The 23,714-nt window shown below is 43.4% G+C and overlaps 1 protein-coding gene across 3 annotated transcripts in view; it reads right to left on the bottom strand.

The window, feature by feature from the left end:
- LOC135377813 (uncharacterized) overlaps nt 1-23,714 on the bottom strand; it is a 29,099-nt gene that overhangs the window by 1,356 nt on the left and 4,029 nt on the right. For all 3 annotated transcript variants that reach the window (XM_064610503.1, XM_064610502.1, XM_064610501.1), the window contains exons 2-12: nt 20,697-21,793; nt 20,501-20,595; nt 17,810-17,941; nt 16,092-16,203; nt 10,937-11,000; nt 8,929-9,060; nt 7,740-7,832; nt 7,611-7,661; nt 4,436-4,512; nt 4,263-4,365; nt 3,915-4,038 (exon numbers count right to left, since the gene is read on the bottom strand). In XM_064610503.1, the coding sequence (XP_064466573.1) occupies nt 3,916-4,038; nt 4,263-4,365; nt 4,436-4,512; nt 7,611-7,661; nt 7,740-7,832; nt 8,929-9,060; nt 10,937-11,000; nt 16,092-16,203; nt 17,810-17,941; nt 20,501-20,595; nt 20,697-21,766 (2,052 nt within the window). In that variant the 5' untranslated portion in view covers nt 21,767-21,793 and the 3' untranslated portion in view covers nt 3,915. The remainder of the gene's footprint in view (nt 1-3,914; nt 4,039-4,262; nt 4,366-4,435; nt 4,513-7,610; nt 7,662-7,739; nt 7,833-8,928; nt 9,061-10,936; nt 11,001-16,091; nt 16,204-17,809; nt 17,942-20,500; nt 20,596-20,696; nt 21,794-23,714) is intronic.

Genomic DNA, 23,714 nt, shown 5'->3' with positions numbered 1-23,714 from the left:
GGGTACCAAATAAACAGAGTTTTCTCGATCAGAGCAACCTCTGGGAAAACGAACATCATGACACATGAGATAATTCAACCAATGCGAGGGCGGCGCATCGCTCCCCCATTTTCTCTCCGAGCAATGCCCAGAAATATGGTGACATCATCTGCTTCGTGCATGGCTTCATGTATGGCTTCGTGTGTGGAAGAACCTATTTCCTCAAAATTGCTGTGAGTTTCGCTCAATAGTGAAATTGCGACATGAAGCGGAATGTGGGAACGCGGCCTGACTCTTATGTTATATCCACGATGTGAAATTGATGGGTAAAGAGTCTTAATTGTGGGTACAGCAGAGCCTGCACAGCGGTGCCTTCAGTTACATGAGGTAGCCATAAACCCAGCTTATAGAGGAACTAGACAGGGCAGATGCCTGTGTGAAACGGTAATAAAGAAAATAAAGTATCGATTTATTTACTAAGAGCGGTACGCAAGTCATGTATCACAAAAACTTTTCTTTTCAGTACAGCGTTGTGCTCCAAATGAAACAGGCATGTTCGTATAGAATCACCAATAAACGTACGTATGAGACGTTTTTGGCACTCTACCTAATAGGGAGTTTCCTCCCACCGACTCGAGTACCGCGCATGAGCTGTATGAATCAGTGAGCGAGTCGTAGGAAGCGCAATTTCGTACGAACGACCCACTCGCTCTGAGTCGTTTCGTTGTATTCGGCGAGCACAACGAAGCAAGATGGCAGCTGTTTGGAGTGGCGGAGTTGCAGTGAGACTGCCAGATGTTTACTGCTACTGACGGCATGTATCATCTGCGGTAAGTTGTTGGATGTAAGGACATATTTAGTTGAGCATTTCCCACACATCGGCGTTTAGTTGTGGCACTGGAAAATGTGCTCAGTGTCAGAAAGTTTGTTCGTATATGCAAGGCGCATTAAAGCCATGCAAAGTGCTTATCTCTGTGTCGTTCCCTGTTTGGTCTAACTATCGAGAGAGGCTCGCACATGGGTGATTAACCCTTGTCAAAGTGAAACTGCCTCCTATACATCCTGATTCATCAACGTGAGATCCGAGTCTCCCAACTGTGCCGGCGTCCGCCTGACAGCACAGTGACAACGCAGTGACCAACGTAGTTAATGTCAGGTACAGCCTTCCCCAAAGGGAAAGTCACAATGTACACTGCGATATGCTATATTTACTACAAGAAAACATGTGAGTGATACACCACGATCCAATTGCTGCTCAAATCCCTCTGGAATGCATTTGGGGATGAACGATTCTTCCGGTTTCGTAAAACTTTCTGTAGTTCGCTTCCCCTAAGCTTTTCGAATTGGATGAATCGGTCGTTTCGTTCAGGCACATACGACTCTGTAAAACTCCCTAATCAAATGGCTCATGAAGACGCATGCTGCGGTCACCATGACTAAAGATGGGTGCGTAGCATAAACCAGCAGGAGCTCCGTCCACAGACATATGTCAAATACAGCTGACATCTAGCTAACAGAACTAGAGCATAGGTGTTCATCAGGTTCCACTGGGGCACAGAGGCATCTTTCACTTTCAAGTGGACAACGGTAAAAACGCTTGGCTGAACTGTGCACAATCTTGAGCGATCAGATGTGACGCGTACACAAAAGTGTCATCGGACAGTTTTGTTCACACTTCCTGCACCTTCATCTGCGACAGGACGGAGTGGCAGAGGGTGCATCGAGTAAGGGTCATCATCTAACACAATTTCATCACTACTGTGCTCCTCAGAATCGCTTGCAAGCGAAGCGACGTTTCCTTCCGGTTCCTACGATCCCGACATAACCGGCGCTCGACGGCTCGCTCGCCTTTCCAATGCCCACCGATCAGCTGAGTGAGAAGACGTGCTCTCATTGGTGCAATTACGCGTGACGTTTTCAGGGTTTTTGTGAAGAGGAACTTCCGCAATCCGTCGTCTGCTCTTACGATGTTTTTCATCAGATTGCTCAGTACATACACAACCTATTCACTTGGGGCTTTCGCTGCCCCTGTCAGAGATCACAGAGGAATATCATGGTACTGAAGTTTCGGAATCGACTGGGATGGATGTGATAGTCCCTTTAAATGTGTGTTGCGTTCGTTTTCTCTCTATCATTCATTAGCCTGAGCTGCTTAGATCTGGATGTTGCGCTCTGGTCCTTCCACACATAATAAGATTGGATGTGGTACCCTACTTTTTTTTTTCCCCGAAACATAATATGATCAATGTCCAAGCACAGAATTAACATTCCTGCTCTTCTGCACTTTCATTTGTAGCTGTAATAGATTGATCTTTCGAGGCACTAGCCACATCCTACAACCTTTCTTGACACTGTGAAAGTTAAGCTACTTCTGTTGCTGTGGACTGAAAAATAAAGGCTGCGGTGGCATGTTAAACGATGGCTCCGATGCCATTGCAGGTGCTCTTGCCATGACCCAGGGCCGGGAACATCTTCTGCCACATTGTGCCTCATCTCGAAACACTAAAACGGCATTTCAAACCAAAGAGTACTGTTGTCACTAATATGCCCTTCCAATGAGAGAGCGTTTCCAATGAGACGCGACAGTGTTGTAAGTTACAACAGCTATACTGCTACCAGACATGTAACTTCAGATACGAGGAACTGTGACAGTAAGACAATGTGATGTTATGAGCTGCTTGACTTCCTCATCCCATGTCAAAAACAACCCAAATCCAAAACGACTTTATAAGAAACTCCATGATAGGCGCACCTGAGCAATGGGCGAAAACCACACAAACATGACTACCAGTTAGCTTGCATCTACGCCGCCTTATGCTTTGCAAGGAAGTGGACTTAGAAGGCTGTTTGACCTCCACTAGTTCTCTCAGACTCAAAAAAATGAAGAAAGAAAAACAGGTTTTATGGCATATGGACCAATATGAGGCACACACCAGAGGTCATCATGCGCATACTTCCTTCTCTGCTTGCTGCAGTAGCCCGCACACAAAGAGCAATTGCTACTCAATAGTAGAGACATTGTGTATATAACACAAAACAAAACACAAAATGAATGCACCTCAAGACTCATTACTTTTAGAATACTGCGTAAAATCAGAGCTACTTATGCGCTCAATGAATACAAACAAAGTGATATGCCATGCCAGAGTTAAATCTATGAACTGAAGTGATTACATGGAATGCACAGCAGACAGGAGCATCAAGGAGGTTATAGGAAGAGACAGAACAGGTTTTGACATCCTCCTGGGTAGCTCTGGGAGGTACATGATGGGACATCAAGTCTATCAGGTATATATCATTCGGTAACCTCATCAAATCACAGAAATGCCAACAGTGAACCCAAGGATACCAATCTTTTGTCTGTAATGGGTCTACACATGACTACCCTCGAAAGCTTCAATTACAAATTGCTAAGATATGCGTTGCTTTAAAATGTATCATCAAATGTGGTACCATCTCCAAATTTCTTCAGTCCATTCCACTTTATACTGGATTAAATGTGCAAGGTTTGTGTAGGGAGTCCTGCAAAATGAGGCTGAAGCTTGCAGGCTTTATTAAAACTTTAAAAATTGCTGTGTCTCCCTTGACCAAATAGTGTTATCTTTTTACATATTTTGTGCATAGCTTGCATGCAACAACATAAAGCCATCAACTGGATGACAACCCAATAGACATTACAAGGCAAATACTGAGACTGAGGCGATCTAGTGTTTCAGAAATGCCAGGGTCACTGCAAAGGAACACCATTTTTAGACGCCCTTTCCCTTGGAACCACCACTTGATATTTAGAAACAATAAAGGCGGTCATAAGGTTGCTCATTCGCTTGCTTCGCATATGAGCTTGCTTGTTCGAGTTTCAGTGGAACTGCCCTACAGTGATTATCCCCACAAAATGCACCACAATATATTCTCAAGCTAAGGTAAGCTCAGCTTACCTCAGATGTTAATGTCGAGTGATGAGTTGTTCTCAATTTCCATTGCCTCTTCTTGCACAGGACATTCAATCTCTGGCTTCCAGATACAAACAAATCCATCCTCTCCACCAGTCACTATGTGCTCCTGAAATGACATTGGCTACAAATTAGCGTTTAGGTCGGTAGGTAGATAATATAAGTAGAAAGTTGTAGTTGTTAAATAATTCACAGTAGACTTAGTGTGGGGTGCTCTTAAAATTACAAATCTGTGACTAAGGTCTGCACCTAGTGCACTGAGAAGAGAAAACCCCAATTTCTGCATCATCTGCAAAGAACTACAGGAATAGAAAATAGTCATGAACGTTGTACCTGATTGAAAAGAACCACCCTTGGGAGATCTTTGTGTCCATTACTTAGAACAGCTGTCAGCTCTGGGCTTTCATTCGTGATGTTCCACACTAAGCCCAAACCACTGAAAAATGCCAAGCATCACTACATAATGTCCTTCATTTTAGAAGAAAATATAAAGGAAGGATACACACCTTGCAGCACCAGTACAGGCATACATTTTGTCATCAAACATCACATTGTCCAGAACATGATCAATGGGCACATGGTCCTGAAAAGACCGGGCAAAGAGTACTTTATGCACTAACACTGCAATACTTTCAGAATAGGTATACAGTCGATCAGCTACAGCTATCACTATCCCAGTGTGGGTTTGGTCACCACACATTATATGATCACTTGTCTTCCAGTTGTATACTAATATGGGAGTAAAAGAATTAGATGACCTGCACCCACAATATCAACACAATAATTTTAAAATCATGAAATTTTGAAACAACTGGCCAGTATAAACAAGATTTGATGAGGGGTGGGGATCCAGGGAATACGACAACACACTGTTTGACAATCTAGTCACTCACACAAAGCACAGAGTGATTCCTGTTCTAGTACTTACAATGACATCAAAGAAAATGGACAAAGGAAAAAAAAAAAAGTACACTGCACAGATATAGAAGAGGGAACTGTTTCATATCCGGAAACATGTGTTACACGGTGATCTGTGGTGAAGGAATCTAGACAGAAGGTGTCAAAATATATTTTCAAATAGACGACGTTTCCATGATGAGGAAATGGGAGTAGGCTAAATGTGATGAGTTGTGGTCATTACTAGTGGGTCAACTGTGTGTCAAGTTCCTAGAATTAATGTGTAGTCGAACAATAACTCTGTTATTATGATATAAATACATAGAAAGTTCCTGTCAGCTTGTTCAGTTGTCAAAATTCTGCAAAATGTGTGTTAAATGTGTGTGTGAAAATGTGTGCAAATCAAGAAGCAAGATGACATTTTTAAAATTAAAAACAAAGAAAGGGCTTCACCACACCACACTTTTAGAATGATTGAGGTGAGAGTTTGATGCATTTAGTCTAACAGATGGGATTAGCCTCATTTTACCTTCATCAAGCCTTTAGCCTCATCAAGACAACCACGAATATAAGGGCCCCTCCAATATGCTCTCTCACCGTCACGTTTTTCAGTGACCACTGACCACATTTTCAACGTTGCTGCAGCTGCAATGCACTGCTATGTACAGCAATAGCATCTGCAGCCCTGGGCAGCATTTGGGCAGCTCTCTGCAGCTCTGGGCAGCGTTTCGCATGCTTGACAGAGTGTTCGTGATGATGCTTCTACGTAAAACCTTGCTACGAAGTATGGCCCTTCGTGAATGTGGACTCATAGGCACAGACTGCGTGAGCCAACCCCGGAACATTCCCGGGGGTGCCAGGCCCCCTCCAAGAACTCTACCCAGCTGACACCAGAGGCGGATCCAAAGGGGGATCGCCCCCCACCCACCCAAAACGTCAGTTTATACATTGGATTTCCCTCTCCTCCCTCCCCCACTACGCGCTCTGACAAAGAAGCCGCCCCCCCAAACCGAGGGTCTGGATCCCCTGGCTGACACTCAAGATGAATGTTACGATGGATATCCGAAAAATTGCATGCTTCATGCCAGTGAACATGATAATGTTGTAGAGCTTTGCCTCATGACACAGAATCCCAGACACCCCGCTCGACCTCTGTACTGAAGCGGGGGCAAAGTTCCCCGTAGCCTGAAGCGTTTGCACAGGGAAAGGGGGGTAGCCCACTCCAGTGAATTGAAAACTCTCTGCGTATGTGTGGACTACGAGATAGTTGCACATTGTCTCACAAGCAAAGGCCAATGAACAGTTGTTTCAACCTTAGAGCCTGCAAAAATATATCCATCCTTTCAATAAACATGCATGTTTCAGCATTCTTCTCAGTCTTGGGCAGTAACTAATGGCGAATTCGACTGGTCGATCTGGAGCAAGCCCCCAAATCCGCTACCGAGCAACAAAATCTGGCACGGAGAGACCAAATCCGAATCCACCCCCGAAAGACACTCGTGCTCCAGCCAAGAGCCTGACCTAAGTCATGCGGAAGTTACAACAATGCTTGTCGTTGAAGTTCCGGCCGAATCCAAGCTTTCTCGACGGGGTAAGAGGGAACACTCAGTCACGGAGCGAGATGATCAGAAACTACCAATGAAGCACCCTTTCTCCGCTGTGGAGCAGAAAAACCCGCTATAAATCGACCAGTCGAATTTGCCATTAGTTACAAGTAACTTTTATTTATTACTTTTTCAGTAACCAGTTACTTTTCTGCAAAAGTAATTTTTGACTGCAACTAGTTACCACTTTTGGTTAAAGTAACTTTTTAAAGAGGTAACTGTAAAGTAACTAAGTTACTTTAACATGGTAACTGTAGCTGTAACTAGTTACATTCAGAAATGACTAACTAACTCAGTTACTATTTTCACAGGCTCGCTGTTTCTGTAACTTACTTTTTAAAAGTAACTAAGTTACTTTAAGTTACTAAATTACTTTTTAAAAGTAACTAACCCATTACTGATTCTACTCATACATTGCCCCTCCATTAAAGGGACCACGAAGAGATACCAAACACCTCTGCAAGCATATGTAATGCATTCCTAGGTGCTAATCTGTTCAGCATGTGGAGTATGAACCCAACAATAACTGAGATATTAACTAAAAACCACGGCCAAAAAAGGCGACTGCTTAACGCCACCGCTGCCGGCATGACGGCGAAAACTGGCTGTGACGTCAAAAGCAGGTGACCTTGGCAGCTAGTGGGCCAGATTGGTGCAACCTTGGAGTGAGCAAAGGATGTAAGTGACATCAGTCCACTTGCAGGGGGTGTGTCGGGCGACCACTCGACGTTTTTTTTGTGCATGAACTACGCCCACATTGAATGCAATATGGCAAATATAGTATATATTTCAGATAATAGGCCTCCTTGAGAGCCGTTCTCCACTGAGAACTCTGATTTTTTGGGAATCTCATCCTGGACCCTTTCACATGAATTCGACTTATTTCACAGAAGCTTGCATATAACAATTCAATATCACGTAGAAGCCATGTAACACAGAGAACGCATACGCTGTGCAAGGGCGTCTCTGCGCATGAGGGGGGGCAGTGAGAGGGAAGAGGGAGGGCACCGCCGTAGCCAATGGGGCTTCCCGAGTGGAGTAACCGGGAGAGGAGATATGTGCAGAACGCTTGTTACTTGCAGAGCGTATTAGTATACACATTGGAAGGATACATTGGAGGTATGTACTTGGCACCAAGGAACTTATTATGAATACTATGAACAAGTATTACAAGTCTTACTACAAAGGCTTGACCAAGGTCCTTGCGCTGAATAATCCTCTGTGGCTTCGGCTATGGAAGGAAGAAGTGATGTAATAAAAAAGGTTACACCAATCAATCTAAAAAGTCTAGAGAAAAAAAAGGTCTCACATCTTCTTGTCGCCAGAGTTGAACAACCTCATCTGTAGTGATGCAAGATATCTGCTCCAAGCCATTTCTGTCTTTCACCCATGACAGCTTGTTCTGCAAAGATAGTAACAGTTGATATGTGTTTTTGGTAGATATAATTTCAACCTGCTGCTTCTGAGCACAGATAACAACAAAAACCAACACAACAAATTTCCCCATACAAAGAATTAACTTAAGCATGGTTCACAATGCTGTGTTTCATTGTGTGCAGATACCTGCGTGTGAATATGTGTGACATAAGCCATCCGCTGAACTGTTCACATACGTGCATTCACCACAAGTGTCAGCCAATGCAAGTCTTTCGTGACATCCTTGTCCACAAAGCGTTGTGTGTGAAACAAACTGCTTGAATGAAAGTGTAAGGAACCCTGCATTGTGTTTCTTGCCACATCTATGTGCTCCATGTTTATAGCAGCCACCATGTTGAAATTCATCTAATGCAGAGAAGGAGAAGCGCTTCAACACGCATGCGGGGAAGGCAGCGATTGGTTCTTCGCTTGCGGCTCGCTGCGTGCGTCGGAAAAAGTTCAACTCGGGCGAACCCTGTGTGTTCTGCTGTGAAAGGTTTTGCACGCGTCTGTTGCCACGGTAATCAATGTTCGCCCACGTCCGCATGCAAGGAAACGGAGAAGTGTGAACCATGCTTTAGGCTTCCAGATTTTCTGCCTTTCAACTGCAATTAAAATCAATGGTGACTCTATCAAAATAATTTCTCACACAATGCTCAGACTTTTATTAGTCTGGAGTTGCACCATTTCTTCGCAGAGTTCAATAGGAATCTTCTCAGACTATAAATGTTTTAGACATCAGAGGCTCATGAGATGTTCTAGCATACACATTCGTGTAGGGGTGTTATCCACGAGTTAACACTTGCAGCGCATTCGAGATCATTCTGTCTCATTTGAATGTGAATAGTTGTGTTTTCTTGCAGAAACAAGCTTGGGACCAGGGCAAGCAATGCAGCCCGATCAAAGCCTTCCATTGCTGACACACAACACTGCAATCATGAAGTGTGATTAAATGGACACTACTTTGATCCAATGCCCAAGACATTGTCTTTGACTAGACCATGTAAAGCCCAGTAAGAGTTATCATCTATGTTTTGTTTAGGCAACCTCGTGAGAGACACTTTTACAACTTAGCCACTTACCACTGCACACTCGCTGTTTAAGGTGGACTGTAGAGCCTCGTCCTCATCTGGCTGACCAATGTCAAACACGTTGATGAGACCATCCAGAGCCCCGGACATCAATGTGTTAGGCCGAGCTGGGTGGAACCGGATCTATCCCAAACACCACACACAGGAGGAAAAGGTGCCTGGGTCAACTTGGGCCTGACCCTCAGAGACAACAATGTTCAGGCTGCGTCTCATAAGGCGGAGCCCTGCACAAGAGCCCTGCGCAAAACACTCCTCCTTCGTCACGCAAGAAGAGCCCACTACCTATACGCTTGTTAGGGATGGAGTTTTTGCTAACCGGCCCAGTCTGATAATCAATGGACTCTACCGAACATTTATGAACAAAATATAATGTTACTTCTAACTGAGAGGGCATCAAGTTCTGGTTATTGCTATTAAAAAGTAGGGAAAAAAAGCGAAAATCCAAGAGCAGCTGAAGGGTATGAGATGCCCCAGTCAATATATCCAGCTCAATGCCTTAGCATACAGTAATGTGAGCACTTGAAACAAAAGTTCACTATTACATAATCTTTACCTAAGGTGGCTCACTTGCTGCCTGACACAATCCCTTTACTACAGCAGAGACATCAAAAGAAGACTCAAAAGGTAAAAAGGACCAAAGCTCAATGAAGGGTGTCATCACGTGTGGAGACGCAGCCTGCGAGAGGTATACTAATGCTGTGGTTGGCGCAGTAGGCCAGAAGGGTCCAAACGGGTCTGCCGTCTTCAGAGGCGGCTCCGAGCTGGGGCAGACGTCGAGTGCTCCACCCAACACGGTCTCAATCTTCCCTGCCCTTCTGCACACGCAGGTTGAAAACCCACTTGCCACAGCTACACATACACATTTACCACATCCCCACATATGGGACCTAGACCAAGCACACAGTGTGTCCCAAGTAACCTTATAGTATTCTGGCATATGTAGTGCATCACACCAGTTTTTCTACCAATCACCAGGCGTGTCTTGTTAAGATATTTTCAGAAAATTAGGTTTAGTTTTGTAATTCAATGCTGCAATGCCATTTCCTTTCACATATTATATGTACGAAATGTATTTACGTGCTGCATATCACAGGGCTCCTTGAGCTTGTTTGATTTTCTAACTATTTAACAGCCTTAACAAGGCTCCTGTGCTCACTGTAAAAATTATCAATGAATAGAAATTGTATGCCGATATCGTACACAAATTAAAGATTTAACACTTTTGGCACATTTGTTGTGATGAAATGGAGCAAGGAGTACATCCCACCTTAGTTCAAAAACACACATCCCCCAGTGGTAAGTATGCTCATACAATGAGTCAACACATGCTTGAAATACCTTTCTTTCTGCCACTCCCAGCCTCAGTAAACCATAAAAAAATTATTAAGGTTAGACACTGATCACTTTGAATGAAGAATTCAGTGATTTCTGGCCAGCAACTCAACTCCAGCCATCTACCAGAATACTAGAAGGTTCTCTTGGAAGAGTAAGTGTATGTGGCACACAGAGTAGCAGAGTTCACTTCCATGTACCTGCAGGGTCATTCATTGCCAGCCAGCACAAGCATCCCCTTTTTAGTTGACCTGTTCGCAGCACAAGCTACCTGCAGTGCTGGAAGTTGCTCATAATAATTGATTTTCCTCTTCTACTTATCTAGCAAGATGTTCAAAGTTAATGTGTTCATCAAATTAATATGAGAACAGGAACGCAATGCTCCTAGCATTTGCTGAGCAGTACTACTCGGGGAGAAGCTGGTTTGATGTTCATGTGGGAAGCATTGCATTACTTTGTATACCACATAAAGTTACCCTGGTACAGGCTGCAACCATATGTGCACACCTTGGAACAGCCATTGTAAAAATCCAGCTCCATGGTATGTTAGACAATGCTTGGCTTGGTTCCAAAAGTAAACAGTAAATGCAAAATATCCACTCAACAAGACAGATATAAAATCCTCTGTGCGAAAAGTAGTACTTTCCTTTCGCGACCATGTGCCCACCTGTGTTATGTCGTCACTATGTGTTTCCCAGTAGCCACCCAATATCTTGTTGATTCTGAAGTCCCTGAAACCATTAATTTCACAATGAAACAGCAAATCTGTACACTCTTCAATAACTTTCCCCGAAGGGCTGACCAACGTAAAACAGATTACAAAGTATTAAAACAAGGTTACGGATGGTGCCTGAACCATTAAAGTATCATGCAAACCATAAAAATAAGCTTTTTAAATTGTGGTGAAATGTTCTACCACTATATTAGCACAAGAAATAAGAGAGTAGCACAGCAGGCATATGACACGTGCAGCTCATGGCATATGCCACAAGACCAACAGCAAGGTCATTCATCACTCCAGAATCTCTTGTGTAAGTGTGGTGCTTTGGCAGCAGCGTATGAGATATCCCGCATTAATCTGCGTAATATACGGGGCAAATATTTCACCCTGAATGTCATGACAGTTATGTGCTTCTGTAACTGTGGTTTTGACAGGAGTCTGCAAGACTATGAAGATATTGTTCACACTTCATGGTTCATGTGCATCAACTTTATCCAGCATGTACTTCAATAACACTCTATTGCACTTCACAAGCACACAATTTTGCGTGGAGGATAGAAACTCGATGTGTAATGGAATATAATTGTGCATATCACATTGCAGGGCATGTACAGTTCTGGGTTAATCAGATGAAAGTTTAAACTCCACAAAGCAGCATCCTAAGTTGGCACATCCTAGCCATTCTGCCACGGTTTTCAAGCACCACCTCATGCTAAAGGGCAACATACAGAAGCCATGAAGTTACCTGAACTCTATAAAGACTTTCAGAGAGAAATATTTTCCATGAAACACAGCTTATCCACTCCTTGCACCACGCAGGTGGAGCCAGCGTCGTATGTCCCCTAGTGGCGCTGTGTAAAATATTGGGTAGCGAAGGGTGCGTATCTTCGCTTGCTTTGACTACGCTATTTGACTGCGTTGCAGCTGTTCCTGCTCTACTTGGCCTTAGAAATAGCTAAGGTTGCTGATTGTTGTTATGACACAGTTTCTGGCCCATGAACTTCCTGGACAAATTTTGGGACAAAGTAGGGCTGTCAAAGGGTCAAGAACCTGTGAATGCACATCACTCGACTAGTGCTGAAGATGTCTCGGTGCATTGTTGCAATGTGTGCTGGCTTGGAACTATTCCAAAATCGCCGTAAATCTCAGTAGTTGTCAGTTTGTTGAATTGTTATGGTTGAACGGTTATGGTATTGTTATGGTTACGGGGGGGGGATATAGAGTTAAAAGACGCGGAGAGGTAGGTCACAGCTATGTTGGTCACTGGGTTTGCGTAAACTATTCACAAACGGTACAGGTGATACTAAATTTCGATTAAAATTGCCATGGATACTGAGGTGGCGTTTCATTGGCCTGGTGGCTGTCTGGCATCAACGAAATTATGTCTGTGAGAGCTCGTTGCACAGCATTAATAATACACTCGTTAATAGTAACGTTCGAAACGAAAATGAAATTTCGAAAATGCAGAACTACACAACAATTTTTAGACCTTATTTCACTGGACAGTAGACATGACGACACCTTTAGCTTAATATTGCGTAAAGTCTTTTTAGCTTGTCGTTTAGAAAGTCCTGCAATGAGAGGGGTGGATTTCTGCGTATTTTGCTACACAATTAATAGTGTGTTTTAGTATAACGTACGCTGTCGCCTTTGCGCACGTAAGGGACAGCATTGGTGGTTCTTCGCACACGCAAGACATAAGCAGGGCTTTGTGCATTGCACAGAATCCATTACATACACAAAGGCGACAGCATACGGTATGCTAAAACTCACTTTTATTTATTACGGGCCCTTCCTATAGGGATGACCGTGTAGCACCGCAATTTCACCTCACCCTTGAATTCCACAAAGAATGTATCAAAAGAGAACACCAACCTGCCGGAAACCAGAAAAAATAAAACCCACCGCTAAGAAAGAAATGAAAACCATAAAAACCAGCAACCGTAAAAATGTCAAACCCACGGGAGAAATTGGGATTATTCGACTCCTATTTTATTTTGGCAAGGTTTGCCTGGCTAGAGCCATGACTGGCAAGTTTGTCGCGCCTCACACGTTTCATTACAAAAAGTTACGAACGCGCAGTGTAACTTTGTCTAACCTAGAGCCACTAAATAAAGGTGCGCTGTACAGAGAGATTGTAATTAGCTTCGCTTTAGTGGATACCATTTAGCGAGGCAAGTCTAACCGAAAGAAAGTAGGAGAGCCACCCCGAAGTTACTACCCAAATATTAACACGTGGCTGGTAGAGGGCGCTTCGGCTGCTGGAGAAACTCTACTGCAAGGAGCGGATTAGCAAAATATAAAATGCTACTTTCCAAAGTACCACACCTCTGAAAGATTCTAGCCTATGATGTGCACATGGTGCTGGTATCCATGTAAAGTAAGAGGCACGGGCAGAGAAAGTACTTTGTACTGTGTTTGACGACTTATGAACTGCTGTCCTCACACCCCTCGTTCGAGAAGAGCATTCATAAATTCATTGTATAGTCTTTGCCCTGAAGAAAGTGGAGCCTCTGCCATAACATGAACATTCTAGTTATCATCCCCCTTACACTTGTTTAAATTGTAAACCAGTAGTAAATAGGTTATCTTTTGTTAGTTTCTCTACTTTTCTCATTTCTTTTGTAGGTTTAGGTGCAATGCGGATGGCATTTCTTACTACTAGGCAACTTTGGACACAGAAAGCAAAAACCATTCTTCTTTTGTTACCTCAATGTACTTTCACCTACCACTACCTCCACTAGGTATATGTGCAAGCAATTATAAAATAGCTTTCAAAATATTTTTGACTAACTCAGAACAACGATTTTAATATTCCAAGTTGACAAATATGCTATGTAAGCGCATTGCCAAATATGAAAACCTGGACTGTGCCTGATATTTGTGCAGCACACTGTGAATGAACGAGATCCACTGACAACCTGGCTTGGAAGTGGAATGAAGGAGTCTTCATTCGTTCACAGCATGCTTGAGCGAATTAGTATTGCGGCACACTAAGTCCCAGATTCAAGTTGTCGCATTGCTTTCTTTCAAATTTTGCACACTTTACTAGAGACTGAAAAAAAAAAAAAAAAGTACGAGGTACTTGGGTACAGGCAACTGAATCACATCCACATCTTGCTATTCTTCATCTGCTCTAAAATTGATGTACAAAATTAACCTCAATACCAAAATATTCTAACTTGCACAAGGGAACTGTCAATCAAATCTCATACATTTCACCCTTGTATAATGCATAATTATATGCAAATATCTATGAATATTTGGATACCTGCCTCATGTGTGGTTTGCATGTGCTACCTAAATCTTATGTTACCATGAGTTCTTCAGAAGCGCATGTACGTACACATACTTTTACCAGATCCCATTGCAAACACCTTTCTGTCCCATAATCAGTTTCAGGCAATCTTGTTACTGCAGACTTCTATTTCCTATTATAAGGCAAGATAAATTCTAACTGTTGCTACTTTAGAGTTGTTGCAGGACTATGCAGTCAATGACCAAGTGGCAGGATGGACACAGAGAAGCAACAATTGGGTTGTAATTACCAGTGTGGGCAGGTACTTGTGTAATCCGTGCACCCAGGTAGTCAAATGCAAGGAAGAATTTCAGACTACCACTGCCCCTATTCTGACGGGGGTACTGCGAGTAAACACACTGGGTTGGACGCTTCTGCTACCACGACCCACGCGACACCAAGACATCACATGCGCCAATGAGCAGCACCACACAATGCACTTCACCAAATGGACCCAATTCCTAGTCACTGCACACACACCAATCAATGACAGCACGCACAATCTTGGGGGACAATCTACCATATACAAAACACCACCATAACAAAACTGTTGCTGCTTCACTGAACAGGTACAGCATAATCCAGCCCTCTCAGATACATTTATACCAACAGCTTCGCCATCCGTTAACCGCCGTACGCGCGACTCCTGCTTGGCCTCGTTCCCATGTTGACGGACGGCGAAGACGCCGGTTAGATTGGTGCGCCATGGCAGAAGCCTTGCGGCAGGCAAAACAGCGGCAGCTGCCGGTTACCGGACGGCGAAGCAGTTGGTTAGATTGGTGCACTATGGCAGAAGCCTTGCGACACGCGAAACAACGGTAACGCTGTGCCATCTCTTAGGCGAGAGCGGAGGCTTGGGAAGTGCCTGCCCTCGGCGTCCTCCTATTGGCCCGCATTTGGCCCTCACGCTTGGTCAGCAAATGCAAGGATAGTCGTTTCAGGAACCACTATCATGAAGACCTTCAAATCTGCTAAATCCCTGCCTGCCGAAACATTTCTTATCAGCTGAAGCGCCCAATAAAAAAACAAACGAGAGGGAGATAACACATCGGGAGAGTGAAAGTGTCCCTCTCCACTGACGCTACACTTCCGAGGCCCAAAAGTGTGTTAAAGAAATGCTATGGCATTTTAAAAGAAGCTTTGTTACAGTAACGAGTTACTCCCAACACTGCTCTTAATATAGGATCATGGTCAGGACAGACAAAGTGAGGAGGGAGAACAAAGTAGGTGCACCATCAACATGATTGATGCTGTTACACAACATTTTACATACCTATTATGAGAACCGCCAATACACCCGAACGCGTGCATACATTTGGGAACGCTTTACTGCTTTGGGAAAGCGTACACCATAAGAAAATTTCTGCCCACCTTTATAGCCAGTAAGCTTTACTGGTCTCTTACTGATCGAGGCATTAACTACACTCACCACATACTTTTGCACTTGTGCTTTATACTACCTTCACAATGTGCACATTTGAAGTCACACATACACATTTTCTATGTGTACGGAATATGTTATGGCGAAGTGTTTTCTCGGGAGATATGTGCTTCTCTGCAAGGGTGCTTCCTAAAAGCTGTATTATCGGGGGTTCTACTGCACTACTAAGAACCCATTCTCCAACTAAACATTGCTTACGAAACATTAATGAACAGGCTTGAAAATAGTCCATACAAGAATGGCAACAAAATGCTGTACATAAGCTATGAGAGATAATTTTCTGGAGAAAGAGATTGCTCTGGGTGCAATGACCAGGAGAGGTGGTCCGTAAAAAATGTCTCACAATAAAATGTATAGCTCACCAGAACAGCAAATAAGCATTCTCTTCATCCAGCTCTGTGCCAGCACATAAGTAGCGCTCGCTGCAGTTGAAGTCGAAACACGACAGCGGTTTCACCTTGCCCTCATGGTTTCCTGACAGTGCCAGTAACAAGGAAACCCCACAGAGGGATCCATACCCCACATAAGCAGATGTATGTGACAAACATTACACCCTTCTTTCTTCAATGCACATGCCTGCCTAAAATGTTATAATGTTGCATAACCATATTTCTACAGGACAGCAGGAACAAACCTTTTTAATAATTAGCCTTTTTAAGGCTGCAGTATGTACAAATAAATAAATAAATAAAATAAAATAAGATTAATATAACGGCACCATAAGGTTCATTTAGAAGATACAATTAAATTCAGTCTTTTAGTTATGGTGCCCACTAACAAGCATCCCATCAAACGCAGCATGGTGTGACATCAAACGCAGCGTGAACTGCTTTGCACGGAAAATGATAATCTTTTGTTCAACATAGCCAAGCAAAACACACAAGATATGCGAGATATTTTCAGTTATATTCTACAAATGCCAACTACCCCATTCTGCAAGATTGATCAATCGTTTGTTCCATCACTGAAATAGCTTTAGTGGAACAAGCTTGTTCCATAAAATGTTAATGTGTCGTGCAATACAGTACAACTTAATGGATGCAAATATGAGAACTGCCAATGGAACACGTAATATATGCAGATCAGCTGCAAAAAATTCCTCGTGATGTATCAAATTACACCAATGTATGTCACATGCTCACAAGAATCACTTTTACTTGCAAAAATTATCCATCAGCTACAGTTTGCATTTAAAGTGTGCATCTGAAAATATTCTCTGTCAATTCGAAGTGTTGTAGCCAAGCCTCAATGAGCCAAGAAATATTGTTGTTTTTCTGTTGTCGGAGCCCAAACTTTGATACAACGTGGCTGCATGCACTCAGGTTCAGTTATCCAATGCCGACTGCTTCTCCCTCTTTTATCCATAGAAATGTCAAGGTGGTCAATTGTGTCAAGGTGGCTTGAATGCAATTAAATCGAACTAAAGGTCAATCTGACCAATATCAAATTCATGGAAGCATACCATATAAGAATAACATTGGCTGCATAATGTCCCTGTTTTTGCATCCCATTTGATCTAGTGACAAGTAGTCTGAAAGTTGTTTCACCTTAGCAATGAGGAAGACACAGCTGAAGAGGAAGGGGATGAAAGATCCCTCATCTTCCACTGAGCTCAGCAAATTTCAATTCAGGCCGAGAAGTTATCCATGCACGAAACCTAACTGATGACTGACTATCATGCTTCTACTCTACATTGCATGTACAAGCCAATCCACAGCTTCAAAATTCATGCATGTTCCACTAGGCATTCAGCTGACAAACAATCTCCCATGGTAGTTGATCAACATCACATGTGCATCTTTGATAGTTCACAAATGCTCAAAGTTGAGAGAGAGAGAGACAAATGGGTCAATTTACATTTGTGTAAGTGTCATCCCTCTCTCCTCATGTTTTCAAAACAATAATGAATTCCCTATGTGCCATAATAAAATTTACTTGTGCATGTAGCTCACACCTTTGTCTGGCTCCATTGCATATTCAGCAGCTTGTATGCTCAGATGCAGCTTCAATGCAAACTGCAGTTTACTTCAAAGGAACAAATGAGCCCAACCTGTACAAAACACAAGTAGATTTTTCTCACCCACAAACTTTGCAACAGGATGGCGAATGTTTCGCATATCCCAGACACGGACACTACCATCCATATTGGAATTGTAGAGAAGGTTGGGGTTGCAGATGCTGAAGCGAACACCTGTGATCATCTGCATCTTATCTGTATCCGACAAATATGAAGGCTTGCATTAATAGGCATTAACTTCATTTGTGCTGTGCCGTCACACCCACAAGGCAGTTTCAACATGCCATTGCATGCCATAACACTCAAGAAAAGGACACGAAATATGAAGGACCTCTGTGTTGATGTGCCACAATTCTTGGTACTTTCATGCCTATACTACCTCCCCTTATTTGACAAATGAATAGATTATCCAAGTCCAATATATTCTATTTCTCCTTTCTGTTGCAAACTTCCCATTTATGTTGTTTTATTTGCGTTTGTAATTTCCTTAAGCATTGTTCGATGTCTCTCCAAATTTTCAATGCAGAATAATATTCTCTTTGACACGTCAATACTAAATGTGGCAAACATTTATGTAAATGGCCATTTTTGGGTGAAGTTCACTTGACACTCTCGCTAACACACAAGCATTAGCATAATTTCAGCAGCTTACCCTACATAAACTATATTTACCACAGGTAAGCTTTCATCACGCCTTTCTTTATCGGTGGCTTTATTTTGTTGTTGAACTATACATATACAGTCGACCCCCATTTATCGGGCTGAATTTGTCCGAATCCCACGCTATCCGGACAAGAAACCTTGGGACACGTTTCAGTCCGTGCAATTTGCCTTCATTTATCCAGGTTTCAGTTTACGGATTTGGGCGAACATTTCCGGGAACCACTGGGGAAGATGCCCAAACAACCACCTTCTCTTATTCAGTCTCGAGTCAGAGAAAACGCATGACCTACATTTTGTCTAGAGTGGACGACAACGTTGAGGAATTTCCCCCTTTTCTGCTGTACCCATGCACCGCACATTTTACTGTACAATCCAGTGTACTACAGGTGATACATTGTTCACAGGTGAAAACTGTTCACCTGCAGAGCTGTGATCTCTATGCAGAAACTAACGGCATCTTCGACTGGCAGCCTCCGATCAGTCTAAAGCGCTCTGGAGCGTGCTCTCTATCCTGACTGGTCAAAACGGAGCACTCTGCAACAGCTTCAGCAACTGTTTCTCAGCATGTGCCTCAAGCTCGGAGTGCTCTGGCTCAGAGCAACGTTACTGCAGTCGAAGATACCACAAGTTTGAAATCCATGGTCAACACCACAGTTCTGGAGTATGTCGACATTGACAGGCACGACAACACCTGCACAGCAACTGGGGATGAGGATGTCACTAAAGGGGCACTAAAATGCCACCACACGTTCACTTCAGATTACGTTACACGCTATGTTGATATCGCACCTTTTGTTATTCAAACCTTCCGATTCCGTTACGAAGCTACAATTAGAATTATACCAGACTCTTTCTTGCCTCTGCGCTACGCAGTGAACGTCGCTTCAGCCTGGGCATCGGGTATGCACCGGGTGCTTTTAGTCCATGCGGCGCGTGAAGGCGTGTGCCACGCCATGGAGCAGTTCTAGTGAAAAACATAGCGCGACATACGAAGCATGCTGGGGTCGCTGTCCGTAAGACATGAAGATAATTGTTGTCACTAGAACATTTGGGACTACTGTTGTGGGCTACAATTCAGTAAATCGGTATTAAAAAATGCAGCATGCGCATCGTGCCGCGCACTACACAACGCTACAACAGGACCCGTTGCAAATCCACACTAGCACAATAGGCATGCGCACGCTTCTCCTGCTGTCTGATAGGATGCCACCAATCTTTGCTTCCTGAGGATCCCGTTCATTGCCGCCAAAGACGGCTCTGTTTTCGTTGTGTTTTTCCTCTAAACAGTAGTGCTGTGTGAACTAGTTTTGGCGCATTATATGTACTACGTAATTGAAAAACAGACTTTCATTTGAGAACAAGTTGTTTTTGGATTTTAGTGCCCCTTTAACACTGACGATTCCACCAACAACTAGCATGAATTCAACGGTAGTGAAGAACCCAGTGTTGTGACTGTTGAGAATGCGCTAAGGATACAGAGGACGGCTCTGGCATTTTTTTGCACAAAATGAATAATATTTCTCGAGTTAAGTGCCGGATAGACGAGGGTCGACTGTATTACATATTTGAAATGGGAGAATACAACTAGCTCACTAGAAAGCTTCCCAGCCATGTAAACATTCTGCTTGCAATAGAATAAGACCAATTAAATTGATGAAGGGTAAGATTTTATCAGTTGCAAAACTTCACCTCAATGCAAGCTGTATGTGCAACTACAGCACACACGGTAATGCTCTTCTGCAAGAAAACAAAGCTGCAGACTGGTTATCCAACACTTCAATTAATCCAGTAGGTTGCAGAATGCACCCACTTATTCAATCAATCAGCCCTGCTTACTCCAAGCAGACGGATGATTATATCGGCCAGCAAGCTCTGCAGTGAACTAGACTTGTGGCCTTCCACACGAGGCAAGTAAACGTCAGTACAATCAATGTACACTTCGTTCCTAATTGTCCTCCAAAAAGGAAGCTTCAAATGTTTAGGAGGCACCGATTGCCCATATTAACTCGTAAAAAGTATTCCACGAATGAAGCAATACTAACATTAGGAAATGTGCCACGCACCAAAGGAGTAAAAAGAAGAGTGTCTCACCCTGTAGAATGGCCTTCTGATTTAGTTGCTCATCAAAGAGGAGTATGCTGTTGTCAGATGATGCTGCTGCTACCTTTCCATTCGTACTAGAGTAGCTACAAAATGGTAACAAACACACAACAAATATATCGGTAAAAAAATCAAAAGAGGCATAAAAGCTAAACAGACACAACCTGGAACCTGCAAGTTATGTTACCTGAGTCCAACCACAAACGGTTGTTCCTTAGGAACGTGCTTGATGGCATACATTCCAAGCTTCTTTGTTGCCACAGACTTCAACAAGCTGATGGGAACATGCTTCACCATCTCTTCAGGCTCTGGGCTCCTCTCTTTGGTACGGCCTTTCTCACGATCACTTGATCTGTCCTGGGTCTTGTCTTTGCACCGGTCATTGGACCTCTCTCTGGATCGGTCTCTTGATCTGTCCCTCGACCTTTCCCTACATTTGGATCGGTCTCTTGATCTATCCCTCGACTTGTCTCTACATCTGGATCTGTCTCGACCCCTCGACCTGTCCCGTGATCTGTTGCGCTCCCTGGACCTCTGTCCTCTGTCATGAGGCCTGTCCTTTTCTTTGGCCTTTCGCTCCCTGGACCGTTCACGTTCACGAGATCTGTCTCTGATCTTGGTTCTGTCTTTAGATTTCTCTCTTGATCTATCTGTATCCTTCGATCGCTCCCTATGCCCATCCTTGTCCTTAGCCTTCTCTCCAGATCTCTCCCTAGATTGGTTTCTATCTCTTGACTTGTTCTTCGGTCGTTCTTTGGAGCGCTCTCTGGATCGGTCTTTTTCACGTGACCTGTCCCTCGACTTATCACGATGATTAGACCTGTCCTTGGACCTATGCCTCTCTTTTGGCTTGTCTGCTTCCCTGGACCTCTCTCTCTTCTTTTCCTTTGACTTGTCATTGTCCCTCTTCTGTGGTCTTGAGCGAGCTCGATCCTTAGAGCCCCTTTCTTTTGAAATTATGTTATCTTTTGACCTGTCTCTTTCTTTTGACCTGCCTCTATCATTTGACCTAGACCTAATCCTTTCCCTCGACCTGGATCTGTTCCTGTCCTTTGACCTGGATCGGTTCCTGTCCTTTGACCTGGATCGGTTTCTGTCCTTTGACCTGGATCGGTTCCTGTCCTTTGACCTGGATCGGTTCCTATCCTTCGACTTGGACCTGTACCTATCCTTAGATCTTGACCGTACCTTGTCTCTAGAACGTGACCTAACTTGGTCACGGGATCTGTCCCTCTCACGTGTTGACGTTGATGGCATGACAAATTCACCTTCTAGCACCTGAAACTGTAAATAGCAATGCTGCAATTCAATTCTAATCGAAAGTCAAGCCAGCCTATTAGGTATCACTGCAAAAGCCTGTACTCTTCTGTGGGGTCAAATTTTTTTCCCGCTACACGGCCTTATATTAGGCAGAGCAGCCAGTGGAACTTGTAGTAGTGTAGCATACAAACCCCATGCGAAAAGCACATTCACAGATTAACCCCTCAAGTGCCACACTATATGAGTGAGTAGCGACCTAAAAATAGCAAACTTTTAATTGCAGAATTTCAATCTTGAAGCATCAAAACTATTGTTTAACATATTGCACAAAAATGCATATATTTCTTCATATTCGTTTGCTTTTGTTACAATCAGCTAAATCATTTAATCATCCAGAAGAACCTCGGCATATTCGAGACGATCATCCTTGTTTCTGACATGAAATGTCTTTCCCAGCGACACGGCAGTGCATTGTTTACATCCAGCCTACGCCACTGTTTGCATGTCTAGATGTCCCTGCCACAGTCACCCTCTTCATCTTCACAAACGCATTGTCATGATCACTTGCCGTGCAAAACTCTTTCCTTTTCTTCAATTCTTGGCGAGGCACTTCGTCAATAGGCAACGCATCTAATGCATGCAATGCATCGAAATTTTGTGATCATTAGCTGCCTTCGATTGGGCTGCACTTTGTGAACTAGTGCAAGTGCTGCAAGTTTCTGCCAGTGGAGGTGCAGCTTTGACAATAATCATTCAGAAAATTGAAATGCAGTCCAGACATCTGTGAGAAACTATCTAAGGCTTACACTTCTCTATTCTATTGGGCTCAGTGTGCACTGCACGAGAGCACTGCCTGCCGTGCACTTCGTTTGCACTCCTTAACACTGCCTTTTGCACTTTTTCACGAATCGAAGAAAATCTAAGGGAGAAGGTTCTACCTATGCATCTCTTACTATGCTGGTTCTCTCGTTAATAATATCTTTGAGAAATTTGATTCCTGCAAGATGATGATTTTCCCATTTGAAACATGTCTTGAATTCTGTAAAGCTCAGGTCCAATCCCACACAATTAAACACTATGCTAGGATGGCATATTTGTGGTACAAAATACCAATTTTCTATAAGTATTCCATAATACTCAGCACCTCACCCTGAATACTGGTACACCAGTAAATATTACTGAGTTAAAGCCTCAATTTTTGCTTGGAACACATACCTTCTGCAGAAGAGAAAGAGGCATTTGCCATATGACAAGGTGGTTCGGAGCTACACAGTTCAGAATCTTTTTCTGCGCAAACATGTACTAACGGTGTTTAACAAACTTTTTTTAGTGTTGTACCTTGGTGCCATTTTAAGCTTAAAGTAGTACAGAAGTCATTTTTAACACCCAGTTTTCTTCTTATAAAACTGTTAAGTTTGCCAGTAAGATGCACCATGCGAAGTAATTTACACCACAGAGTCATAATTATCGCAGAAACTGAATTTAAAATATGCCGCAAAAAGCGACCGTGCGCAACGGTGGTGAAGAGCAGTACCAGCCTGTGATCTGCCTGGAACCTCGCGCTGACGCTATAAGGAGAACGCTCGCTGATTGGCCTAGAAAAATGATGTCTGCTACTCCGCTGTCGTCTGCTACTCGGCTGTTCGGGGTTCTGATAAAGCCGTTCTCCTTGCTCGGTAATGCTACGGGCGCTCCTTGTATCCCCAATTATCCGGGAAAACTGGAAAAACAGGTTTACGGCGGCAAAGGAACAATGCGCTGACCCCCACTGATCGGCAAACCAGAACGAGTCTCCTTATGCCGTCATCGGTGACGTGCCATCGTACCTCCTCATCCTCGTTATAGCTGGAGTGGCGAGTTAAGGGTGAAGGCGCGGAGCTATGTTTATGTGAGTTTTTTTCTGGGAAACAAATTGCACACATCAAAACCTTTCGCGCTATTCGGT

Source organism: Ornithodoros turicata, chromosome 1 (assembly GCF_037126465.1).
Source record: "Ornithodoros turicata isolate Travis chromosome 1, ASM3712646v1, whole genome shotgun sequence".
Taxonomy (NCBI): Eukaryota; Metazoa; Arthropoda; class Arachnida; order Ixodida; family Argasidae; genus Ornithodoros; species Ornithodoros turicata.
This window is presented reverse-complemented; position numbering and strand designations above follow the sequence as displayed.